Source organism: Ctenocephalides felis, unplaced genomic scaffold (genome assembly GCF_003426905.1).
Source record: "Ctenocephalides felis isolate EL2017-DRISC unplaced genomic scaffold, ASM342690v1 CF-g0.4_SCAFFOLD_00845, whole genome shotgun sequence".
Lineage (NCBI taxonomy): Eukaryota > Metazoa > Arthropoda > Insecta > Siphonaptera > Pulicidae > Ctenocephalides > Ctenocephalides felis.
This window is the reverse complement of record NW_020536999.1, coordinates 25492183-25510990: the sequence shown is the minus strand read 5'-3', so window position 1 is coordinate 25510990 and position 18808 is coordinate 25492183. Positions and strand designations below refer to the sequence as shown.

Below are 18808 nucleotides of genomic sequence, written 5' to 3'. Positions count from 1 at the left end.
ATATAAAAATAGAAGTAATTCAAATACTTGAAGTAAATTGTATGATTGCTTTAAAAAAAAGATTATTTTGCACATATATCAATTTATTGTATTAAAATATTTATTTACATATCTACAACTTTCTATTGAATTTCAAAAAACATTTGGTCTAAAATTTTATTTGCATTATATTTATTTTTAAAAATCATTTTATTTATTGGCAGCACTGTCATGGTGACTGTTGGTTAATGTGGGCTGATGGTTGAAAACAACAAATTAAAATTTACATTTAAATTTACTAAATATTTATCTGTTTATGTATTGTAAAATGAATTGTTTTACACAATTAAATACACAATTTGCCCAATTTGTTAATTAGAAAAGTGTTTGCCTGAACCTGATGGAAAAAAACAAAGTTAGAAAAAATGTTTAATAAAACCAAACAAATTAAAAGGTAGTGACATTAAATTTCATAATATATTTATAATATTGATTTATATAATAAGAGATCATCTTTAACTATAGTTTAAATATTATCTGTGCATAAATAATTTCAAAATTTTATAAAACTTTTGTATGGAACTACAATACTATTTTCAGCTATACTTAATACTTCATTTTCATTTTATTTACTAACAGTTTGTGATCAAATACTTAAAATAATATTTATTCACAATACATAAAATAGTATTTAATCACAAACTGTTAGTAAATAAAATAACTAATTGAACTATAGTTCAATTACAATAGTATTTACATGCACATATATTTACAATATCTAAAACATAAAACAAACAGACTAATTATATTAAAATGTTTATCAGCTATAATGATTAATATTAGACAAACGACCAAATTGATTAATACTATACAAATTTAATTTTTTCTTTGACAGTATGTGAATCGTTATTAATAGATCGAACTAAACTTTTTAGCAAGTTAACTCGCACTTTTCAATTGAAGTAACACTCCCACTAACTTTCTTTAATGCATTATAAATAGGAATGGAATCATGATGACACTGGGTAAGTTTATATTCATCAACCACATCTTAATTATTATTCACAATTTTCTTTATTATCTATTTATTTGAATTATTGTTTTTAATGTTGATTCCTCAAACGTGTTATTATTATAATCATGATCTGAGAAGCACTACTATGAATAAATAAACTATAACTTTCTAGCAGGGTTACTCGAGCCCCTCGAGGAATTTAACACTGTCACTAATAGTCTTCGATGTATTATATATAAGAATATGTTCATAATTTTCTAACATGATTCCATTGATAAGTCTAATCTCCATCAACCACATCTTAACTACTGTTCATGAATAATGTCATAATTTTCTTCGCTGTTCATTCACTTCGATCTTTGGCATCAATGGTAAATTCTCCAGAGTCGATAAGATTTTATTATGAACATGGTTGCTATCATTTGAGGAGCATGAAGAAAATGAAGACAATGCTTCGTTGAAACTATTACTTCTTTGAGTCTCATTACTTTTTCTAAAATAAATTGCATAAATAATTAATATAATTGTATAAACATATTATAAATATAAATCGCAAAGTTGTTATGAAAATAAATACAACTAAAAGAAATAACTCATGTCTGAATGTTATCTTTCTTCTCACCTAGAACGATCCACCTTTAATGTTTTCTGGAATTCCTCAATAGTTACAGAACCCATAAAAACATCTTCTTCGTCACTTGAATCCATTTTTCTATTATAAACTCTATATATAATTTTCGTATAAAATGAAAACTGTAATGGAATTGGATTCTGTATAAATAATGTATAAATACATATGCTGTCGAAATGAACGTTGGTGTTGTCCGATTGTTTTAAACTGTAGTGTGGAATTAAAAAGTGTTACCGCATTAGAATTGAACTAGTGGTGTATGTATGTATGAAAAATTTAATCATCCTGGTCGATTTTGATAATTTAATCATCTTGGTCTACCGAGGCATTTTTCAGATTCGAACCTTTATTCTGAACGATACATTTCAGGTTTTTGTTTTCATCCTGAATTAAGTAATTATTGTTTGCATTTATGCTCGTTCAACTTCAATGTTTTTCCTTTATCATATGAAATAATATGTCCAAATTACGAACTGTGCATCCATCTGCCCAGTAGATTACTGGGTTTGCATGGAGGTCTTCGAACACATTTCGATTAAAAGTCTTATATATTTCAAAATTGTGTGAGAAAATCTAACAATTTTATTATATATTGTTAGAACATATTGTTTGAATAAAAACATACTAAAATTATGCCATTGTAGTACAAACGGTGCCATATGTATTGCTCGTTAAAATTGACCGCCGGTACATCAGTGGTACATGTGTGCAGAGAATATGTCTTATAACTAATTTTCAAAAAACCCATCAATTTTAGTGTATGTGGTCATAATAGAATGTTTGCAAAATAAGATATTAAAATCACAACATCGTAGTACAACCTAAGCGGCCTGTAGAGCTCATTAAAAATGATAAAATCAAAATTTTATCTATGATCCATCACTTTATATTCATTCGAAGCGCTCGTCTTCGCCTCAGTCGAAATTTCGATCTCGCGCCGCGCGCATGGCGGAAAATTGAATCCCGTGTTTTATTGTTTTTTTTTAAATAAATCTATTATTTAGATATGTTCAAAATTGTTGCTGTTTTAGTTTTTCCATTCCGATGGATATGAGAATCTTTTTTGTACCCAATTGGGAAATTCTGAAACTTTTTAATATCTATTTGATGAATAATTATCACGATATTTGACGACGAGTAAAACAAATTGGAAAAAAGGTTTTGATTGTGAAAATATTTTTTGTGTGAAAAATTTCAAGGTAAATATATTATTTTATTCTTATACATATATGATTTTGTGCAAATTTGTTGCCAAAAATGAATTGGCCACAGTTCAAAATTTATCTAAATATAATGTTTACGCACTTATTAGATATATTTTTAAGTTTCATATAATACATGATTTATTTCTTGTAACTTCTAAACAGTTTCCTTAATTTCTATAAATTTGTACAAATTGAAGTAAACTTTATTAACCCTCTCGACTCGGATGCCGCCGCTCCTCAATTTCCGAGTGGGAAGGGTTAATAACTCACAGTAATTTGGTGCACATTGAACACAAAAATACTTGAAAATTTACAAATTTAATTTATCCTAGTGTCCTGCATTTCTTTTATACATATTTCATAATTTTTTATTTAAAAATTTTTATATTTTAAATTTAATAGGTGCTTGAACGCTAAATTCGAATACATAAGAATTATATAAAATTCTACATTACTCAAAATTCTGCTAAAAAGCTTTAGTAGATTTCATCATTTTTTATATGATAGATATACTTTGAGGAAAAATGTATTAAAATTACAAGGTTACATTACAAATGATGAGTCCTATACAGCTCATTAAAATAAGGTGTTAATCAATTTTAATATTTTATCACCTTACATGTGGTACACAATTTTCTAAAATCAGTTCTAAACAAAAATTTTGTTAACTCTTATCAGTTTCAGTAATTATCATCATGATAGACACAAAAATTATCCAAAAATCTTATTTCTGCCCAGGGAACTATATGCCCACATTTTATATAACACACAATTTGATTATATCGTTTTATAATATAAAAGCTGTTATAAAATCTAATTTACCAATGTTATTTTTCGCAATAATGAACCTTTTGGATTGTAACAAGTCCCGAATTATACGAAGAAGTATAATATACAATTTCAGTGCAAAATATTGTAAAGCCCGCCATAATTCAAAATTTTGTAATCAATTCTGTTATCATAATAAATAATAGATAGACATCTCGAGGACGGTAGATCCTGCAGAGCTCAAAAATATTAAGACATATTTCGACGTTGATTTAACTTTCTCACCCATACATGCACAGTTTTATTATAAAATCTTAAAAGTATCCAAATTTTGTTAGAAATATTAATTTTATTATTTGTCGTCACAATAGACACTTTGTAGACTAATAGTTATTAGAATTTCAAGGCTTTACAATTAGTACAAACGGAGCGTCCTGCAGATAATAATATTTCAGACTCATTGAAAAGTCAATTATTTTTTAAACAATCTGAAACCTTTTGATAAAACCATTTTTCTGAAACCATTCGATAAATTTGAATGTAACAAATGCATTAATTTATGAATTTCCATTTTGCACATGCAGAATTTACGACCTGATGATAACAGAAACAGAAAATGGGTCAATGACATCGATGACGAAGACGGACAATAAAATGTGATAAATAGAATTGTTTTTACTCGATTTGTGGAAAACCGTTTTGTTTATTTAATTTGTAATATGAAATAATAAATTATTGATGACTCAGACAAAAAATTAACCCAATTGAAAAATTGCAATACATAAACTTAAAAATATTTTTCTCATTTGACTGTTGTTTAATGCAATTGTGTACCGCACCATTTTATTCATTCAAAATGGTTGTATTTGATTAATAATATTTATTATATTAATAATTATTTATTCTGTACTAGATATTTAAAAATCAATGCCATTGTTTTAATAAGTATTATAAATACTAATATATTTGCATTGGATCTAATTAATTGTTTATGACATCATTTTGTCAGGTTAAAAATAATTTAATTTATTCATAAAAAGCTATAATGATCAAAACACGAATTTTTTTACATAGTTTTAATGAAATGCCAAAGTAGTTTTTTTTTAAACCTAAGTCTTAAATTAAAATTTATTTTTTTCAATACGAATTATATTCATATTTTATATTAATATATATTATAAATTATTTAATTTAACAATTTATTAAAAAAATCATATTGTAATATATCAATATTAACAATAAATCTACGAAGTTTGTTTTAATTATTTAAATTAATTAATTGTTGATTCAAACTTGAATTAATTTATTAAAATATTATATTATACAATAAAAATAAGAAAAATTAAATTAAAAATATATAGAACAAATGTAATTTGCGATTACAATTAATTTATAAATAAAATGCTGTTTATTGAAATTTGTGTCCATTAATGTATGAATTAAGCTAATTTTATTATTTTATTTTCTTCATTGCGATTCATAAATTAACTAGTTTATATATTTAATAACAATAAGAGTTATAAACAATTATCATGCGTAGATAGCGTTGTTTGTTTACAATACTTTTTTTTGTCACGATCATTATTTTAATTTCTCGTTCACCTTGGATTTGTATTTGCAAATAAATTATATATATATATATATATATATATATACATATATATATATATATATATAAATATGTACGTGTGTGTGTTTATAAATTATGTTTAAAATCAGAAAAGCAATACCAATCCTAGTGCGTAAAAAGTATTTTTAAATCGTGTATAAATCTTATAACCTTCGATTAATTTGAATGATGAGCCTGAAAAAGTTGTGCAAAATTGTACTACAACAGGAATAAGTCTGTTTAGGAACAAATCGCAAGAAGTAAACTTAAATCTTCGTATTTATAGTTTTGAGGTCCGAAGGCAAAACCTTGAGGAACCCCGATTTCACATAACGTCCTAGAAACATACAAGGATTGAATGGTAGTTTTCTTTAGACATTTCAAACTTTTAACATAATTTTTTAGATAATTAAAAAATATTTATTAATGTCTATACATATGTACTTGCGTCACGATCTTTTTCCTCCTAAACAAATAAAAAGATAGCATTCTAATTAAATAAATACGAACAGAAAAGTCACATGTATTCTGTTAGATAATAAACCGGTTCGAATCGGTAAATCTGGTCTGGTAATTGTCTGATAAATCGATGCAAAAATTTTAGACGCAAAATTATGAAAAACACTATTATGTAATTTTTTTTGAGAAAAATGCAATTATTCAATCAGTCTCGGAAGAAGTCTTCGTCCGTTCGTGACTTTTGTGCAAATATTTGAAAAACACTTAGCGTCGTTTATTTTGCAAATATAATTACAAAAGCAAATAATTAAATTAGATTCTCTCGTGACTCACGAACAATTCATTTCCTAGAAGTAAACCTCTGATCCAATTGGAATAGTTTAAAGAACAAATGCATATGAGTGGTTTGGATTTGTTGCGAAATGTCTTGCACATTTGAATGACTGAACAAACATTTGATTCATATTGATGATACGTTGACTCGTTTGGTTTTTGGTGATAGTTCAACAGTTTTGAGTACAAAAAATTGCAATTTGGCAGAAATTAGAATTTTTGATGAAGGCAGATCAAGCTGTTTCCAGTGCGAAAAGTGGTAACTTGAAACAAAAACATTTTTATCCAAGTTGGCAAAAAATTACAAATTTGGACAATTGGTATCTAAAAATCTATTAATAATCCATTATTACATCATTTTATAAGCCATCGCATAGTCCAAGGTGCAAAAACCTGTCTTATCACGCAAATAAGATAACAAAGCCTAAATCTCCCAATTTTTATAATAAATAATAATAACAACTTGCCATTTATTATCTTTTCTGCCGTTCTATTTTATTCAGTGACGGTCATACCAACACAAATAACAATTCATTTAATACCAATTGCAAAAATGGAATAAGACAATCGACTATCTTATCTTATCTTTGTCTGCGAATGATAAGATATGAATTATAGATATGGTGCTGGGAGTAAATTAGGAAATTCATATTAGTGATTAATTATATTTATGCACTATTCCCAAGGATAAGTTAGTTTTCGCCAGAAAATCCGATTTTCTCTTTATATATATTTTCGACGTTTCAAGTCATTCTAAATCGTTTGAGACCGAAATTTGTAGTTAGCCAAAATTTGACTTTTATCGATTATTTCTCAACAACGACTGCACCGATTTCAAAAATTTAAGATCCAGATGGAACTTGATAAGGACTGGCTTAGATTAATTTTGCAATATGATCAATCGAATCGTTTCTTTATAATTAGCAGATAAGTGCAAATTGCCGATGTTTTCGCCAAAAACTCCGAAAAGTTTTGAAAATGCGAAAACTGTTCAAAGGACATCAGTTGCTAGCTGATTAGTCTTGGGTAAGGATCATCCGAGCCGCCACCGCAACTGTCAGTAAAATGCCACTTACACCTAGTTATATTTATCGTTTTAATATTTTCTGAATAAATAAAAAATAATATAATAATATAATTCTGTCATAAAGAAACAGATGTCGCAGGGATTATATTCGTTGTGACAACATCATTAATTCAACATTCAATGTCAAGTTATTTTGAAACGTTTACAAAACAGGTGTTGGAATAACAAACCACGAACAGGAAATAATTTACAATTTAAATATGTATATATATATATATCAATAAATAATGGGGCCCAATGCACAAAGCCACATTGCGAATTGCGACTCTGGTCCTATGGGCCATTTCAAGAAACTTTACCGGAGAAACCACAGCCGTTAAGCTAATTGATGAAACTCGATAAGGATTTGCTTCGAAGCATTTTGTTAAATTCCAATTATTTCAATTTGGTTTCAATTTTATATATATTAGGTTGTCAAATATCTCCCTTCCGCCTTTTTGTCTTGAATTTGCATTGAATAAAGAGCAAAAAACCTTATATATCACATGTCCAGAACTCCAGATCAAAGTTTACGGAAGACACAATAGAATATTTCTTTATCTTTTAATTATCATTGATAATTAATGATAAGCTCTTGTTTTTTTCTTGTCATATACAAGTATATATATAATATTCGATATGTCTAAAAAAAACCATTCTTACAAAGTTCATTAACAATTTCTACCAACAAAATCAAAATAGATGTCTCTATCGAAAAAGAAATTTATTATTATTATTTTAATTTCTAGCTAATTAGTATTATAACTTATTATGATAATCGGTCGAGCCATTTCTTTGTAAATTGAATGTTGAAATCATTAATTCATTTGTTTGATTTTCACATCATTTCAAATCAAAACGATTGTTGGGTTTAATTTTATTATAATTAAATTTTAATTTTTTGGGACAACCCAATTTTGTACTCAAGGCCAAAGGCGAGCTATTTACGCGATTTTCAAAAAATAGCTGTAGCATATTCTCCTTGAACTAAAATAAATTAGAATCTAAATTAAAATAAAGAATAGTGTATTTTCAAATATTTTTTCAGAAACAAAAGCTTCCACTATAAATGGCCCACCCTCTATATATATATTTACATTTAGGGTGCGGTGGACAGATTTGGGCCACAGGTTGGAGAGGGCCACCCGAATAACCTTAAGACTAGTAACATGTATGTCGAACCGCGCACATATCTATCATATTATGATACTTGCTCAATTTTAAAAAGCATTTGGAGGTTATAAACCTACTCTCGCATTGTACAGAGAAACGCGGTAAGAATTTCGTCGAGAAAGTTTTTAGCGTCGTACGCTTTTAAGCGATTGGTCATTGAATTTTCACGAAAAAAATACAAGAAAATATGCAATATATTATATAGACATATAATCTTTGAAATGCAAAATAATTTTTGCCGATTGTTTTTTTGTGACATTGTGTTTTTGAGGGATGTACATGCAAAAAAGGCGTTTGTTGATACTATTTGTGGACTGACATAGGCAATCAATCAATCTATCAATTATTACCACTTGAGTAATGCCGTTCTTTGCACAGTAAAGTGTTTATAACAATTATTCAAACGTCTAATTTGCTTATTTTTAACACTTAAGTCATCATGACACCTTAAAAAAACAGGGAACTTATGGAAAACAGGGAAAAAAAATAACTTTCAAACCAACCAATTTTATTACTTCTTTTCAGACATTAAATGAACATTTTCACTGAAGTCACTGTTTTTACAATTTCTACTCTTTATTTCGAGTCAACGATTTTAAATTTTGTAAATTTGACAATAGATTCGTAATCAGCATATTTGAGAACTTTTAGGGCAGGAATTTGAAGCATATAACAGCATTTTTTCAGATAAAGATTTGGGTGGCCCACTTCTCCCTACATTTTCGAAAAACACGTTAAATGCACTTTTATTGCCATTTAAAAAAAGAGATACTTCCAAACATAATTGAAAGTATCTGCTATGACAAAAAGTTGCATTTTGGTGTTACCTTACAACTACAAAAAAAAGAAAAAAATTTCATTTTCAACAATTTTACATCCAAAAATACTATAAATAAGTACTATAAATAACATACCGGGTCAACATATGGGGATCAATTACTACAACAATCAATTATTACCCTGTTTCAATGCCCACAAAACCCGTCGACATGACATTTAATTCCCCTGTGACCCCAACTGGGGGGTCTGCCCTGTAATTAATCATAAATTAAATCGAAGGCTTAATAATTGATTATATTATAATCGGCGTGTCCGATTTAATAATAGAGACGACGAGAAAAAGGAAAAGATCGTGACTCGGAAGGGAATGGTTAATGACACATGCAAGTCGCGGAGTTGCTTCCGTGTTGCGTCCTTGACCGCGACACGGATTCCGAATGTAAATGACATATAAATATATAAAGATATTTATATCTTATATATATATATATATATATATATATATATATATAAATCCTTGAGATTTTAAATAAAGCAACAACCTCATAAAATGATCTACATCTATACATGCATATGTAACATATGAATGCGAATTGTATCCGGTTTTAAGAGAACGGAAGTACGGAAGTAATTTTTATTATATAAAATTGAGATTTTTTGTTACACGTCGAAAATTATTTTACAAAATGTTAGCAGTCGATATATTTAATCTGTACGTTTCAACATCAAATGTGCATTAATTGTGCACAATTAAGGTGACCATACGTCCCGGTTTAGCCGGTACAGTCTCAGATTTTCACCTTGTCCCGGGTTTTCTGAAAGCAATATTTGTCCCGGATTCAGATGTTCTGTCCCGGATTGTCCCAGGTTTTAAAAGTATAGGTATAAATTGAATATTTGCAATTACTTGATAATAAAATTACAACTTATATGAAACAATATGTTATGAATGAGCAAATGGCCAAAAGAAAAATTTTAAAAGCCGGCTAAAATAGCCTCTCACATTCATAACTTCGTACATTCATTTTCAGTTTTATTTTTTATTCAATTACGAAAACAAACTTTTTGAATGCCTTGCACAGGTACTAATTTTTACTAAAGTTAGTTACGTTTTTAAAAGAAAATATATATGATACAATATAGCATAAAACAGAATAATAAAGCCATACTAAAAGTATTTTATATTATTTTAATATAAAAAAAACTGATTTTAAGTCATATTTAAGATATTCAGCACAATGCCCTCCCCCCCCCGGGTTAGGAAAACCTAATGTCGCCGTACCGGTTTTGATTTTAAAAAATATGGTCACCTCAATCATAATTCATTATTCCTACAAATATTTATTCTGTATGTTTTGACACAAAATGCATGTCATCATAAAGAAGTTTGAACCACATAAAATGACTTAATTAGTGAAGGCAAAGCATGATAAATAATGTAGAAATATATAATTGGGTAAAATGAAATAAGGTCTATCAGCTTATACATGTTCTTTATCCTGTATTCCTGTTTCAAGACATTTCTATTTATATATTTTTTATATAATTCTGACTTTTTTATACTATTTTGTCTTGATGCGGTCTTGATGCCCGCGTTGTTCGACTAATTGCTGGTTGTGAATTTGTTTAGTAAAAAAAGCTAACTTACTTGAACTGGTTTTACTTCCTATATCCGGATTGACCAGATCTACATTTATGTAGAATGAGAATATATATATATATATATATATATATATATATAACATGCATATATTTATATATAAATTATACAAATTACTGGCACCATTTTTACCACAAATTATTACATCCAATTAAAAGATCTAATCACGTTTTTGAGTGTCACAAGTTGCTGTAACCAGTTATTATGTTAGACAATATTGTAGATTATTTAATTTGTACAAATTTCCCAAACACATCATTCACATCAATCGAGTGGTTTAAAATTTACAAGAAATAAATTAAATAAATGCCTTAAACATAGAAATCTACCAAGAAAGATAGATGCCCCGCGTGCAAATGCATTCAGTATAAATGTCCAATTACCCGATTTTAGAGTATTCTGAGTTGATCTTGTCGTACAGCATTTAATTATGAACTCTATTGACACTCTGACACAACATTTATATTAAACGAAAGTTTTGAGACCTGCAAACGATATTTAGTCCAGTCATTATAGTAAGTTCACCTCGCAATTCGAGATATCCAGCTGTAAGCCTGTAAATACTTGTATATTGATACCCTAAAATAATTAATTTTAAACAACTTTGTCTAATACAGTGTTTACTTTGGACGTATAATTTAAATATTGCAATAGATAAAATAAACAAATGCAATCGATCGACATCCTTAAGTTTGCATAAATTAATTGAGAAAAGCGGTATTAGCTACTCTAGGAATATAGTAAATAATTTTATTTAGTATAAGTTTTCTAAATACATTCAAATCAATCAAGAGCGACAAGATATATAATTAAAACATGCACAAAGGACTTGCACCTTAATTCAAAGAATTGCAGTATACTTAAGGTGACCATACGTCCCGATTTGGCCGAGACAAATCCGGGTTCCCACCTTGCGTCCCGGGTTTCCCTAAAAGCAATATTTATCCTGAATTTTGATCTTTTGCTTCAGATAGTCCCGGTTTTCCAAAAATTAAAGTTAAATTAACAAAAATTATAAAAACAAACAAAGAAGTGCTTTTTTTTTTAAATTAATTAAATTAAATTGAATAGAATTTTATACAAGGTTCAAAAGATATAATATCATAGATAAAATAGTATTACATATAATAAGTTACCGAGTTGCTTTAGGGAATCATATATAATTTTGGACAATATTGTACATTATTTAATTTTGTACATACTTCCCGAACACATCAATCATATCAATCGAACAGCAATATTTAAAAGTTGTAAGAGACATAATAAACAAACGCAAATGCTATCTGATTTTTTTTGTCCACATTGTCTTTAAATTCGTACAAGCAGTTTTTTACAAATGCCCAAGCCATTTCAAATTTTTTCGTCCACATTCCCTTTAAATTTGTGCAAATAATTTTTTTAAAGTGCCTTTGAAGTATTCGTAAATATAAACATATTTCGAGGTGATAGCAACAAAAAATAAATAAAACGAACTAAAATAACAATTCCCCCCGGACCGGAACTTCTAGTATATATACCCGTTCCGGTCGCCTGCGCGCTCTCAGTTCGACTTGACGAAGGCGAAAGATAACATAGGGCTTACTTAAATAATATATAAATACCGGTTAAGAGAGCCAAAGAAATGGTTAAGATATCGGTAAAAAATCAGTTGGATAACTTGTTATGAATATGGTGTCAGTATAAAATGGTGTACTGAAGTGCTTTTTTTATAAATAATTAATCAAAACTAAGTGTGTTCAAAATTACATATTTAATATAAAAATAGTTATTGAAGTGTATAAAAAATTTATTAAATAAATTACATTTTATTTATTATTCATAATGAATACAAAATGTTAAAAATTTAAAGCAATTCTTTATTACCTTGGTTTTGAACTATTTTTAGCTACTATACTACTTTTATAAAACTTCATCAAAATAGTTCTAAAAATAAACCGCGTCCCAACCGTAATGCGTTTTAATTTTTAAAACAGTGCCGTGCGTTTTTTATTCAATCTTTCATAACTTTTAAACCATTCGATTAATATGAATGACGTATTCTGCAAATTTGTACTAAATTGAATAATCTATAATTATGTTTAATATTAATTGTCATAGAGCAACACGGTATAATTTAAAACAATTTTAGAAAACAAAAAAACTGCAATTCAAGTGCATTTTGCATTCTTACGCATTTTTAGATTATATTTTTTTGTATCTTTTCAATAGTTTGGTTGATACAAATGTTGTTCAGTTAGTTTATAAAAAATTAAATTATCAATGACTCTAGTCAAATATTCTAGGGCCCTATATCCTAAATTCTCTTTCGACCTCAAAAAATTTATCTTTGCGCACTCAATATATTATATGTATCAACTTTAATCGTCAGCGACTTGCTAATTCATTTGAACTTATTTATTAAATCTTTCATAACTTTCATACCATTTGATTAATATGAACAATGTTCGTACATTTTGTACAAAATTAAATTATCTATAATATTGTCAAAGATCATAGAGCCCTACAGCAACTCGCTGTTCTTCAAAATTGCATTTGAAACTAAAAAATGATTCCGGATGCATTCATTTTTATAACGTTCATAAATCTGAATTCATTGCAATAATTTATACGAAGTATGATGTAAATATCTATACTAATGAATATACAAAAATATTTTGTTATTACAGAGTTTTTAACTATTAATAATAATTTGTCAAAAATAGTGAAAAATAGTGGATAATGGACATCTATTTAAAGTGTCTTCAATTAACTCAAAACTTTTAAAAAAATAGTGAAAACACCAATGAACTATCAGATTTTCAAATGAACTTGTAAATTATAATTTATATATTTATCCTTAACTGCTGTATCAAGGATTCTCAAATTTCAATTTTCCATCCTTCCAATCCTTATTTTAGAATCTTCAATTTAAAACACTAAATTTAATTCTCAATTTGAAATTCTCAAATAGAGATTCTTAATCACAAATACACAAATTTATTCCTCATTTTTTATTTAATTTTAGAGTCTCAATTTATAATATTAATGCTATTATTCTTTTCAGTAGAATAGATTTTCAGATTTTCAGTATTAAATTTTATTTATAATACTAATTTTAAGTTCTCAATTTCAAGTCTTCATTTTATAACTTTCAATTTTCGGTTCTGAATTTTAAATATTTAATCTCTTATTGCCGTTTAATTTTATTTTCTCTCCTCCTCCAAAATGTTCGAAAACGATCAACCTCCCGATGACGTCAATACTGCCGTCGCCACCACCAACCATTCTAATATTCTCGACGATTGCAAAATTTCTCCAGAAATGGCCCTCTGGTCCTCCGAATTACGAGCGACCACCAGATGTCTGGCGAAACGTTGACCAGGGCTGATGTCCTAACAGCCCCTGCGGCAAGGAGGAGATTAGCGGCCAGGAAACTGGAGATGGCGGCTGCTGCAGTCTCTGCAGGAGTTGAACACCATCATCATCAGATGACGACCGAGAATCTGACGGACTATGTGCCGCCCAGGCAGCTGCTAATGTACTTGATCAGGTAATAAATAAAGTTTTATGCACAGGAGACAATACACAATTTTTAAAAGTGAGAAGAATTTTATGGTCGACATCTGTTAGAGCGTTTTATTAAGTTATAGTTAACATAGAATCTAATTTTTTTAAATATATTTTTTTAATTAATGGGGTTCTAATTTTATTCAAAACCTATATTTTGGTGCAAAACTATAATATTTGATCTAGAAACGAAATCGTGAACCCAATCTAACATTGGAATAATATACAATTGCTTGAACGTTTTTTTCATCATTGGTATAAAAGTACATTTGGAACCAAAAAATGATCCATTTCTACCAGAGCCAACTCGAAATCTTTTTTTTCGACAATTTTTTTCAAGGACATGTTCAAAGTGACAACGCAGTTGGTTAGATGTCAAAAAAATTGCGGAACCTGTTAATCAGGTCCGAATTATGCTAATTTTGTTTAAATTTTGTTAACTTGTTACATAAAACGTGATGAGAAAAAAAAATTAAATTTACGACTAGTGTTGTGAAACTGTTGTTATGCCGAACAATGACTAATGCATTCGGAGTAAACTTTCACTGGTTTTTAAAAAGAATTGGCATGACTGTAGTTTAAAAGCAAATATTTTTAAGTCAATTAGTAACATCAAATAATTAATTGGTTAATAAGAATGTCAATTAGTTAGTATCAACAATAAAGGCAATTGGGCAATAGATTGACATGTTTGCGAATGCTTTTGGTATCGAACTTTAAAGTAAATTCTGAATGCAAATTACTTCATTTTATATGTTTATATATGCTATTGTTTGCAAACATTTCATTTTGAATTATTTTATTCTGAAAATACATAAATATCGCTAATTTTTTATCATGAAACTAAATAATTAATGAATTTTCTATTACTATTAATTAATTTACTATTAATTGGGATAAAAATATGCCAAGTTTTATGCATTCGTATATAATGCGATTAACAAAATTTCACGTACGCAATCTGTATTAATTTCACATGATTTTTGGCAAGATTTGCTTAAAACATAATTGTGTAAGTTTAAAAATTTAAGCATGTTTTTTGCAAAATTTGCTTAAAACATAATTGTGTAAGTTTAAAAATTTAAGCAAATATATCAGCAATTTATCTGCAAATATGTCTTCAACAAAAGTAACACAAATTTTCAAAATAATACCCACGTTATTATTATTCACTAAATTATCATAATTACTTAGAATGCAAATTAAAACTGATCCCTTGTGCTCCCGCTTATCTTGCACCACAAAAGAATTTCCAACAAAATCGAGGGTCCAAATCTTCGTTGACCCCACATAATGTTGATTCTAAGAGATTCCTTTATCTCACTTTTTTGTATCGAATATCTATGTCGAATAAATTAAATCCGTATTGTCATCCGAATAGAATATAAAGCTGTCCCCGCGACATTTTGCGATGCCAGTTTGTCTCGGACGAGCATAAAAAACATTGCGATTCAACAATTGTTGTGATTATAATTTTGCTGATTTTTAAAAAATGTGTGATTTTATATTAAATAGTGAAATCAAAGATGGCAAGGGTGGCGGTGAAAAGAAAACGCACTTTAAAAGGCTTTTGTTGCAACGGTAGGATTAAAAAAGAATTATTTGCAAATAATTGTAAATATGCAGTTTGGGCATATTTATAAATTTGCAGAATTGAAAACTATTTTATACACTTTATATATTATAAAAATATTTTAACTTGCATAGATGCAACGATATTAATAATTTTAAATGAGCGATGATAGATTTTAAAACGTCCGGCAAAAAAATTTGCAAATTTTAAAAAAAGTACCTAGACAGTACACCGAGTTAGTATAAATATGTTTTAAATAAACTTACTCAAAAATATTCCTCTTTCTCTAGGATGGGCAGCTTCAACTCCTCCCCCAAGATCTTGAACAGTGACTGCCAGGACGATGACTTTCGGCTGCCATCGCGTAAAATGTCGCTGTCATCGGTGGTAGAATATTGTAAACAGAAGAGGAACGGACTGCCGGAGCTGCTGGGGCGTGAATATGCACCCCTGGGCACCAACGCCCTGGTGCAGCAAAAGTCCTCCAGGTTTTTCAATGAAGAGATATGCACACTCAGCACTGATAAAGGTAAGTGGTGAGAATTTTAATTTGATGTTTTAATTAGTGTTACCCTTAGTTAATTTATATCCTATTTTCAGTTTGCCTTCCGTTCTCAAATACTGGTGTGCTCCGTGTTTTTCAATGGAATGTTTTATCGCAAGCTTTGGGTGTGCACGGTGATGGATTTCTTCTGTGCCCTGCCGAAGCACTGGATTGGCACACGAGAAAATACGGGATGCTCCAAGCAATTTTGGAAACACGGCCGGATGTCGTTTGCTTACAGGTGATTAAATTTGCTCAAAATTTACTAGTCGTTTTTGGAGTTGTCTATAAAACAGCTTGTTGTGCAGGAAGTCGATCACTTTAACTTCTTGCAACGGTCCTTAGGATCTTTAGGATACAACGGGATGTTTAGAGAGAAACCAGACTCACCTTGTTTGTACATGCCCGACAACAATGGACCTGATGGATGCGCTATATTCTATCGTGAAGATAAATTAAGACTTCTCAAAGCCGATACAAAAATTTTGGAAATCTGGAAGATGCCCACGAACCAGGTAAAACATTCTTGTCTTTAGCAAGTATATTTTGGATATATCTGTTATTCGTTTTAGGTGGTAATAGCAGCCACTTTCAAAGTGCTGGATACTGATGACGAGATTTGCGTTGCAACCACACATTTGAAAGCGAGAAGGGGTTCCTTGATGAACAAACTGCGCGACGAGCAAGGTAAGGATTTGCTAGAGTTTGTGAAACAACATTGCGACAACAAACCGTTGGTTTTATGTGGTGATTTCAATGCCGAACCCGAAGAACCCGTATACCAAAGGATACTGTCGCACCAAGAACTAGGTGAGTAGACATTATCAAATATTTTATCACAATATTGAGGAGAATTTGGTCTCAGTTTATATATATTTTCCAGGTTTGGCTAGCGCTTACGCCGAAATGGCGTCGTATCCATTAGGTTGCCGCCCGGATCTGCCTCGGGAGCGAGAACCGCCCTACACGACGTGGAAGATCCGCGAGGAGGCCGAGGAATGTCACACCATTGACTACATATACTACTCAAAAAACGCATTCTCCGTCGAGGCCGGTCTTCTCTTCCCGTCAGAGAGGGAAATCGGTCCAGCTAGGTTGCCTTCGTATTCCTACCCGTCAGATCACATGTCGCTAATGTGCGATCTAAGATTGAGTAAAGAGGATTGATATGAAGCTATAAACGAGCAAAACATATCTGCATACAGATATATATTCTCATATTTTTTGCATCTCAATGTTTCTTCAAATCTCACGCGAGATATTTTTCAACATCTCACGTGTGATCTTACACTAGTCCTGGAGTTTTTTTTTTTAGAAAAAATATGATACGATTAATTATTAATTTAAGAATAGTATTATTATAAAATGTTCAAAATACAAAAAAATGTTATTAATCATTATATTGTATAATTAATATTATAATAAGTATTAACTCTTGCATTAAGTTCAAGTGCTGTGATTTAAAACTAATGTAATTAAATTAATTATCTTTAATAATAATTTTCATTTAATTTATAATTTAGAATTAGTTTTGAATTAAATTTAATACACATGGAATTTGTTAATAAAAATGCTATCACATTGAAACAGTTTTTGAAGTCGTTAATTAATTAACACTAATTATTGATTAATCCAAAATTAAGTTAACAATTAGTTTGTACTATATATATACTTCCAAGTATACTGTATTATATACTATAAACAATACCATTATATACAGATTATAAAGGTGTTCTTTGTGTGTAACCTTTATAATTTTAGACAATGCTGTCGATTATTAAATTTATATGAACATCGTTTATATCAATCAAATGGTTTAAACATATATTTTGAAAATATCTCTCTATTAATTTCTACTATTTCATTTTATTTCAACAATTTCATTTACGATTCTTGAGTACATCGAGTTGCTATTGAGGCCGCTCGGAATTTTGGTGGTTTTAGAGTATACGAGTATATCTGAAGCAATCTATTGAATCTTTGAATCTAGGGCAAGTATTATCAAACATAATAATAGATTATTTGATTCTGCACAAATGTCTTTAATTAAAAATAAATTTTAATTTCCATCACATACGAAATTTAATACAGATATCCCGTATCACCGCATAACTGCCAACGATCATGCTGAAGAATCCGAAGGCCATTATAACGATATCGAGTACCAGCAGCCAACGGAACCTGCCGTATCTATCTTGGGGAAACCTGGTGAGTAGATCCAGGACAGCTGGAAAGACAAACGCGAGCGCCGACAAAGCAAAAGATCCGATCAGGCTGATGAACTCCGCCAGCATCGGAACGGCGACGGCAAAGACGACTAGGTGAAAGAATAATAATAATACAAAACTATTTTTTGTATTTATTGTGTTCATCGTCGGTAGCTTATTTGTTAATATCTCACCTGTGCATATCACACAGCATAGCCGAACGCAATATTCAATAAATATGGGGTTTCTCAATTCGCTTT

The 18808-nt window shown here is 29.3% G+C and overlaps 1 protein-coding gene across 1 annotated transcript; it reads left to right on the top strand.

The window, feature by feature from the left end:
• Positions 1 to 13980: 13980 nt before the first annotated feature.
• Positions 13981 to 17635, top strand: LOC113363253 (nocturnin). Its single transcript, XM_026605741.1, has 6 exons — positions 13981 to 14207; positions 16088 to 16326; positions 16398 to 16582; positions 16650 to 16856; positions 16914 to 17151; positions 17225 to 17635. The coding sequence occupies exons 1-6, from the start codon at positions 14017 to 14019 to the stop codon at positions 17506 to 17508; spliced, it is 1344 nt and encodes a 447-aa protein (XP_026461526.1). The 5' UTR covers positions 13981 to 14016; the 3' UTR covers positions 17509 to 17635.
• Positions 17636 to 18808: the final 1173 nt, after the last annotated feature.